The sequence below is a fragment of the Xiphophorus hellerii genome, chromosome 1 (assembly GCF_003331165.1).
Source record: "Xiphophorus hellerii strain 12219 chromosome 1, Xiphophorus_hellerii-4.1, whole genome shotgun sequence".
Taxonomy (NCBI): domain Eukaryota; kingdom Metazoa; phylum Chordata; class Actinopteri; order Cyprinodontiformes; family Poeciliidae; genus Xiphophorus; species Xiphophorus hellerii.
Window position 1 is genome coordinate 22,903,062 of NC_045672.1, and position 9,210 is coordinate 22,912,271.

Here is a 9,210-nt window from a genome sequence, read left to right on the forward strand (position 1 = left end):
CTTTTAACTAGTACTTTTTCATAAATATTAAGGAATAATAGACTTAAAACTAGGTCCAGTTTCTTGCTTTCAAGTGTACTAAAAAACTAGTCAAAATATCTGGTAAGGATATTGGTTTGCCAATATATGTGGAGGGCATTGAAACGTGTGTTTGAATGTTGGTAGCCTGTATGTGTGAATGGGACTCAGAGCATTGCAGCATGCTGCAGAGCGCTCATCCAGCCTCTTGTACCATTGTCCAGTTTTTTTTTTCTTTTTGCTATGTTATATAGACAGGTTCTTTAGCTAAGATAATGGAGTCTTCTGGTGTGGAAGACGGTGGCACCAATGTTAGTGGTCTAAACCAAGCCATATGTCAGATTTTAAACAAATATGCAAAATAAAAATGAATGTTTGAAGTGGGTGGCTCTCGGTTTCTTAGTTCTCTGGTAACTATGAGTGTTATCTACTGAAACTGTTGCAGCAGCCTAGAGGTTCATGTACTATACATTGCAAATGTATAGTATATGAAGTAGTGCAAATGTATTTTGCACTATAAGTTTCTTATAGTGCAAATGTAGGTGAATAGGTTTAAAATATATACTATATGTGTTTTACAGCATTCAATTTGTCAACAGTCTCATGTCGTTATCAGACCAATAAATAGCTGGCATATGCTATGACAAAAATTGGAAAGCTGTAATTTTGCATTAGATCAAGGATTCGTGGGACTAGAATTAGAAGTGGAGTCCAACTTGCTGGACACTTCTATATATCATGATTCTACACTGTTTTATAAAATCACTTTTCCTTCTTTAAGCTTTTGATTTAGTTGTTAACTGGTTTGTCCTAGTTTCTGTTTCCTCCTGGATGCCTGGTAATAAACCAATCATTGATTCAGGTGTGTTAGAGTAAGGATGCATCCAAAACTTTCAGGACAGCGAAAGTGATGTACTGTAATGTGACGCTAAATTAGTTCTGCCTCTGAATTTTACCACGAATTTCAGAGCATGTATGTTCTTAGTTAGCCTGTTTGCTTTATCTTACAAGAACCCACAATTTGATAAAAGCAAATATTAACTTACAGATGTACAGCTCCGGAAAAAATTAAGGCCCACTGCAATGAATCCCATTGAAAACCTCGTGGTTATTCCACCAAATATTGATTCCTGAACTTTTCCTGAGTTAAAACATTAGTATTGTTTGGTCTAAATGAATATGAACTTGGTTTCTTTTCAATATATGAGGTCTGAAAGCACTGCATCTTTTTAGTTATTTTGACAATTTCTCATTTTCTGCAAATAAATGTAACATTTTTGCTTGGAATTTGGGAGACATGTTGTCAGTAGTTCATAGAATAAAAGAACAATGTTCATTTTACTCAAACATATACCTATAAAAAGTAAAATCAGAGAAACTGATCATTAAGTGGTCTTTTCCAGAGCTGTAGATGTAATACAGCACTGGAAATATAAAAGCCATTATATTAGCTTATTTTGCCTCATTCTATTTTGAAACTGCATTTTAGGGAACTTTAAAGCCTCTCATTTGATTTTTAGGGAGTTATCTCTCGTTTGTACAGTAAAAGTTATAAAAATGTTCTTTCACTTTCCAAATTGGTCATTCTGGCTGTTACTTGCCTGAGAAATTATTTATCAAGACCGCTGACAAACATAATATTTAAAAGAAACAAAAGGTTTGTCAATGTTTGCAATCAAACTCAAAATACTGTTTAATTTACAAGCTTTGACTGATGCTCTGTTCCAGCTGTAGATTATTCTCATCTTTTGCTCCTGAGGCCTGGATTATGTGGCATCTACCCAAAATCATAGCTGAGTTAGGGTTAAAAAAGCCTCCCCTCTTTCTGAACATTAATTTAATATTTTCCAAAATAGTGTACCATAAACACCACTATTCATATTTATTTTGTTTGAGGTCACTGAGTGCTTCTATTTCCTATTTAAGGCTTTTTGTGTGTTGTTTGTGCCCTCTTCTGGTCATGGTCATACATTGCAACTTAAACTCTCCCAAACATCCATTATGATGCCTTTCTAATTTTGGTTTGTGCACAACATAAAGTGAAAAACCAATGCAAAGTGGCGAATAACTGTGCAGCAAAAGGGACAAGAAACATGGCCTATGTGGCAGTACCACTGATTTAATTAGTCAGCATAATTTTGGTCCATCTCATGGTGGCAAACCCTAATTATATATATATATTTTTTTAAATGACACGTCTCTATATGAATATTTTTGGTACGATAGCGTTTTCAAAGTGATAGCTTAGTCATAGTTATCACCTCATGAAGTTAGAAACCGCTTTGGATAAATTCTGCTTTTTGAGGCTGGTGTATGTCCGGTTTTGACTCATGGTACGATACCAAACATCTCTGGTATCGTACAAGAGGCTTGGTATCATCTAAAAGGGAAAGCTCTTGGCATTTGTCTAAGCCAAGTTTTGAGTCTCTCTGACCAGCACAAAGGGCACTAGAGCTTGTTAAACCAAACATAATGCACATTTTTCCACTATTTTCAGCTAAACTAAATATTTATTTTAGCTGTGTGGCATACAGGGACATCAGGGACTGGGTCTTGATTTTATCTTGGGGTGTATTTTGGTAAAGGGGGGTGATTACAAATGAAAACTTTTCAGATTCTTATTTGTAGAAAAATTAATCAACCAGATCTCATTTTCCTTCTACTTCACAATTATGAACTATTTTGTGTTGGTCTGTGTCTTGGAAAAAACACTGTCCACGACAGTCTGTCACATAAAAATGCATTGAAGTTTTATTTTCACGCTGTTTAGAAATGTACTTCAAATGTTTAAAAGTTGCAGGTTAAAATAAAAGAAAAAAATGAGCCAACATTTGTGTAAAGTTTAGATTTTTTATGGGGTTTTTTTTGTTTTTTTATTGAAACACCGTGTGCTCCCAGTACGAATCAGATAACTAAAAGAAGACCAAATGCCTGGGATACAACATCTGTTGTGGATTATGCTGGTTCAGAACAAAAAAAGCAGATGATTTATGTAAAAATTAATAAAATAGCAAATAACTGTGAGACATCAAGCAGGTGGGAGAGGAGAAATGATCATGGCATGACAAACTGAACACAGGTAATGGTACAAAACAGATGAGTGGTTATGAAAATAAAAATAAGAACAACTGGATCTGCAAACTTGATCACACAAGTAAGCACATTTACACACACTCACCTCCAAACACACACTCTCTCTCTCTCTCTCTTGCTCTCAATCTCTTTCACATTTTCTCTCTAAAACACACACACACCAACAGATAAAATGTGGTGATTGAAATGATTGAAACCCTGTTAAAATCAAACGTTTTTTGTTTTTTTTTACATCCACATCTTGTGTCTGAAAAAAAGAGAGATAAGCTCGGATGAATACTGAAAAGCAAGCCCATCTTCACTGTTCTAACACAACCTAAAACTGACAGCGTTCCTGTCTCTGTCATATCCAAACCCACTTCCCGCTTTACTCCCATCTCTATAATTCCCTCTGACCTTCATCCTGCTCCCGTCTCCCACTTTCTAACACCCTTCTACCCTCACCACTCGGTTTGATATCAGGCTTTCCTCACCCTTCTGCATCTTAGACGGCGGTGAAGAGTCGAGACAGCGAGTAGTGCAGGCTTTAAAAAGCACAATGTCCAGGTGAAAGTACAGAAAGAGGACTATGTGGGGGAGAGGGGGGTTGAGGATTCTCGTTGTGTGCTGAGGTTGAAGGTGGTGAACCTACATTTTAGGATATCTGAGAACATTTTGGGTTAGTCTTGTACAGAGGAGCGTGTGAAGGCATGAGGTCGAGAGGGAACAGTTGAGGTGGGTGGGGGTCAGCGTAGCTCAGGGATTTGTCCCTCGTCCCCAGACTCCCAAAATCGGAGAAACGGGGACTGGGTCAGCTTATAAGGATTGCGTTTTGAGCTCGATGGGTTCCCCTCGAGTGTCCTGCTGAGTCTCGCTCTGGGGGGGTCGACTTCCCTTCAGTGTGGCCAGGCGCTCTGAGAGACCTCTCATACGGGGGAACAGCATGAAATCGTAAAAGATGGCACCCATGGCACCCCCGATCATAGGCCCAACCCAGTACACCTGCAGGAAATGACATACAAGTTGTCAACGGTTGAGCTCTACACGATGCCATTCACAGCTGTGCAGACACTTGTACGGCTGTCTGTTATTATATTTTAGGTGATTTTCTAATAAATTTTATGTAATCTTATTTTTGGATAATGGTGGATATATGTATCTGTTTAGTTTATTTTATTATTAGAGAAAGTTTCGAGCTAGCTGGCTAGCTTTCTAGCTAACTAGGTAGCTAGCTAGAAATCTATCTATCTATATCTATCTATCTCTATCTATCCATCTATCTATTTATGTATTGATAGATAGATAGATACGGTCGATGTGGATTTTTTTATCACCATATTTTATAGTATTGTGGTAAGGACTAAAGTCATGATATTAAGTATTTATTATTTCTTTTTTTAGGTAATTATGTGGCCGATACAGCAATTCTAGCTCCAGAAAAACAAAAACTGCTGTTGAAAAAACATACCTGTGTGCTATATGCTTCTTTAGGATACTAGTTACATAAAGTAGTGGGATTTGAATCACTAATCTGCACACAGTAATTGCATTTAATTATATTTTCAATTTTTTTGGTAATTATTGATGCTCTCAATAAACAAACATTGGAAAAAATAGTGAAGCTAACAGTCAAAGAAATACATAGAGTTTTGGTTAAACATCATTAATCAGAATTTAGCATGACATTGATAAATCAAAATTCTTATAATGATAAATGACAATAAAGATATTACCCAGTGGTTGATAAAGTTTCTGAAGAGCACTGCAGGGGCAAAAGATCTGGCAGGGTTCATTCCAGCACCGGTGTAGTACATCTAAAACACAATTCATGCATTTGTTAAAGATTGTCTATGTGCACAAGTTTGCGTTGCTTTTACCCTTTTCCTGCAACTCTCACCCCCATGAGATGCCCAATAGTGACAGAGAAGCCGATGGAGAGGGCTGCTGATCCCATACGGCCATTTCTCCTCTCGTCGGTCACAGCAAAGATGCAGACAACAAGCTGGAAGGTGAGAAACACCTCCACTGTGGTGGCCATCCCCAGGCTCATGCCAGGCTGCAGCTGGAGGCACAAAAATTAAGAGATGCAGCAAATGTTTGACCCACAGGATATTGAACATTAAGCCTTGATATTTACCATGTTCATTGCCATGTTGCCTCGCATGTTCCCAGGCGTTACTCCGTACAGCACTGCAGCTCCCGCCACGGCGCCCAGGCACTGCGCGAAGATGTAAAAAAAGGCACGGAAAAACGACATCTGTGAACCGACAAGGTAGGCAAAGGTAACCGCGGGGTTGATGTGGCCGCCGCTGATGTGGCCAATGGATTGGATGAAGGTGGCGGCCGCCAGACCGAAGCACAGGGCCACATGAAGGACGTGATAAGGCCCGGTGGTCCAGCGCAGGGCGGCACCCATGCCGAAAAATACAAAGAACATGGTCCCGAAGAACTCAGCGAAGACCGCCCGCCAAAAATTCATAGACCGAAACTCCCACATGATGTGTGCTTGAAGTTCTTAGTCAAGAGAAGAGGAGTGTTGGTGATTCAAGAAAAGGTAATTTACCTTTTCAGTCCTTCATGAAACAGCTAAAACAACAAAAAATCTCCTGTTGTAGTGTCAGCTGAAAAACAGCCGCTTTCAACGCAAATCTGGACTCTGCTGGTCTTTACCAAACTGTGCACTACGCTGGTAAAGTCAACTCAGCTGCTTGCCACCTCTCTCCACCTGTGGCAAAGACATAGGTGTGAGATGATGTGGGATGTGAGTACAGACCAAAGATGCTTAGATTATTCAAAAGTAGGTGGGCATCAATGCTAACTGGGGGATTGTAAAGCACAGACGGTGATAGACGTCCAGTGGACCTTTTAGCCTCTGTGAGGGAGGGAAGGGGGCCAGACAGGCGCTTTATAAAACCCCCTCCTGGGGCCCCAGGTGACGTAATAATCCCCCTATTGGGCTGAGGGTGGGGAGGTGGTGAGGTACTGCAGCGCTAAACATCCTAAATCAAACTAACTTAACCCCTTTTGTTGCTTCTCTTCTTACACTTCCACTAAAACCACCAAAGAGCCAAATCAGATGAAGTATATGTTAGAAAAACAAATCTTTTCAGACAACTGATAGGATCAAGAAGGGTTATTTTTGTATATTCAGATCAGAAGCGGAGCCGAACCTCCACTGGGAGGAACAGCTGAAACTCAGAGGAGAAGGTTTTCTTGAGGGCACATGTCATCTGTTGACATATCATAACTGTCACAACGTGCAGATATAAATTCTGATGGACAAGGGCAGAAAGCACACACTTGTACACAACGAGACATGCATGCTTATGTGCACGCGCGCACACCCCCCCACACACACACACGCATGCAGATAATACAGTTGGGGCCCCACACGGAAACGCCCAAAGCTAACACGCTAACACTGAAATGCCTGACCCTGTGAAACCATTGTTTGCAACAAGCAAGGTCGCTACATATGCTCAGAGACAAGACAAAAATACAAATGCAGTGAAGTTCAGGGGAATGTTTGCACCTTCACTTTGCCTTTGTTTTACAGACATTTAAACCATCGCTGAGGATTAAAAATGGTGACAAAATCTAAAACCTGTACTTGACTATCTGGGTTTTGGTTGATTCTGCTACAGCAAGAGACAGTTAGATGGAAAATGAACAACAGAAGCAAAAATAACCTAAAAATAACACACACCTAAAGATGAAATGTGATGATTGAAGGGATTGAAACCCTGTTAAAATCAAACAGTATTTAATAAAGAAAAGTGATTCGTGCAAAAAGGAAACCAAGAATGCCAACAGAGCTGCAAACCAGAAAGTCAACCAGAATCCCAAATAGTAAATAACCAAAGCATTGCTAGTTTCTGTGTTTGGCAGAAGACTTTGACTGATCACAGTGGACACGGGGTGTGTGTGTGTGTGTGTGTGTGTGTTGTAGAGACATGATGAGGGGGATCAGCGGCACTGAGTAACATCAGTGCTCACCAGAGCTGAGCAGCAGAGAGCCGTCGCTGCTAGTGTGTGTGTTGGCGGTGATGAATGCAGAACGCTGATCTTGTTGTTTTAACTGCCTTTTATACATGTCAGAAAGAACACACACAATGCTGGTCCTGTGGTAGATTTTGTGCGTGTGTGTGTGTGTGAATTCCTGTATGTAGTGTGTTGTAAAACTGCAAGCCTTTCTGAGTGCGTGGGCATATGTGCAACCAGAATATACACAGTAAGAGCATTGCTCATTTATGGCAAGAGTTTTATTTAAAGATTTTACAATAATAGTCAACATTGACTTGTTTTAAAGGGTCGGTCTTATGCGGTGTCTTACAGAAGTTTTCCTTAAACATTTTGTCATGTAACAACCACAAACTTTTATGTATTCATGTAACCACCCAGCACAAAGAATTTGTGAAGCAGAAGGAGAAGGATTCATGTTTTTCAAATAGTTTCATAAATAAATCAAGTTCAGTTCAGATTATTTATATTTGGATCGTTCATTAAAAAAAGGCGGTGAAGTTCAGTTTGGTGAAAGGTAAGTAAAGAGAATATTAAAGGCTTCCTCAGACTCACCAGAAATAAACTAAATAACATGAAACTATAACAAAACAACTTTTTTATGCAACACAAATAACAACAAAGTCCAGTCTTGTGATGATCAATATTCCAATTACAAACGTGAATGAAATCCGATTTTTGGAGTTGCAATTGATCGCAAACAGTACTAGTAGAAGCCTCATACAAGCAATTTAAAACGCAAAACGTCCCAAACTGTTGCATCATTTTATGAAACCAGAGATGAGACGTGTGGAAACATGGGGACGTGCTTGAGTTGTTATGCAAAGATGAACAAACAAACATTTCTCTCTCTAGATATGCACATTTGGTAGAAATATACATCTTAAAGACTTGTAGCTGTTATTGCAATAAAAGCTGGTTCTGAAACCATCTTGAAACCACGCATCATTTTCTCTCCTCTTTACAATAATGCATTGAATTGTGTTATATAATGACTCAATAAAAGACATCGATTTTTGTGTTTGTCATAGGAAAAAAATATAGAAATAAAAACAGCTAGTATCTAACAGAAATTAGATAAATATCAGTTCATACCGAGAAACAACAATTCTTAAAGGTTTTACAAAAACAAAACATTTCCTCAGAAACTGTGCTCATACTCCCATTGTTTCCATTTTAAATTACAAAGCTTATTCTGTTCTCCCTGTTGGACCACAACAGAGGTATGAAGGTCCATTTGCCTGTGAATAGCAGGTCGTATGAGAAGAGACAGACGTGGACGGCCTGTTTGAGAGCATCACTGAACCCACAGCGCCGGCGAAGAGCCGCTTTAGCATTTCAAAGCGATCACAAACACGAGATGCATCTGGAAACATCAGGCCATTATTCAGCAGGATTTCAATTAGTCCCTATTTTATTTACATATTCTGATTATGTGAAAGAGAATACCGAACCTAGCGACATTAGCTTCCAGCCTCATATATGGCAATAAAGGCAGTACTTATCCTGTGTCATGTAAATGGTTTTATCTTTTTTTTTTATTGTGAAAATGACAAAAAATATGATTTATTTTTTGTAGCCTAGGAAGTTTTACGACTCTCAGTAAAAATGAGTCTCATGAAGAGGATGCTCAGGGTTTTCTTAATTTGATGTAAAATCCCTTTTTCCACCATCATCTCCATTAAAGATTTGGAAATAAAATTAAGAAAATTACGAAAAGATTGTTGGTTAACCAAAACAAGACAGTAATGGACAAATTCAAGGTCAAAGGACAAATTCTTCAAAGTCAAATTCAATAGAAAGTCTGATAAAATATCCAATAACTTCACCAAACTCTGATTCAGAACCGCACAGCATTCTGGGGGAGGTAGGCAGAGGAAAGCCTTTAGCCGCTCAACCTGTCACTGCTAGATAAACCAGACTGGTGGCATCAACTAACTCACTCGCTCACTCTTTGGTTACCAAGCAACAACTTGTTGAGTAACCTGTGGTTACCTAGCAACAACCTGTTGAGTAACTGCCGCAGCAGCAGATTAAGGTTCCACCACTTTATCTCTTAACTGCTTAAAAATTTTAAAAAACTGGAAAAAACAGGAAACA

At 39.0% G+C, this 9,210-nt stretch overlaps 1 protein-coding gene across 1 annotated transcript; it reads right to left on the minus strand.

Moving 5' to 3' along the window:
- Nucleotides 1–2,877: 2,877 nt before the first annotated feature.
- Nucleotides 2,878–5,961, minus strand: mipb (major intrinsic protein of lens fiber b). The gene is made up of 4 exons (XM_032561681.1): nt 5,228–5,961; nt 4,988–5,152; nt 4,824–4,904; nt 2,878–4,092 (listed from the first exon to the last, which is right to left on the minus strand). Exons 1-4 carry the CDS (start codon nt 5,585–5,587, stop codon nt 3,907–3,909), a joined length of 792 nt encoding a protein of 263 aa, XP_032417572.1. The 5' UTR covers nt 5,588–5,961; the 3' UTR covers nt 2,878–3,906.
- Between the last annotated feature and the right edge of the window lie 3,249 nt (nt 5,962–9,210).

What these genes read in the sequence shown, in the direction of transcription:
- mipb (XM_032561681.1), bottom strand. Translation starts at nt 5,587, where the DNA reads ATGTGGGAGTTTCGGTCTATGAATTTTTGGCGGGCGGTCTTCGCTGAG. An exon ending in GCAACATGGCAATGAACATG is followed by an intron (nt 5,153 to 5,227) that starts GTAAATATCAAG and finishes TTGTGCCTCCAG; the next exon opens with CTGCAGCCTGGCATGAGCCT. An exon ending in GAAACTTTATCAACCACTGG is followed by an intron (nt 4,093 to 4,823) that starts GTAATATCTTTA and finishes CATTTCCTGCAG; the next exon opens with GTGTACTGGGTTGGGCCTAT.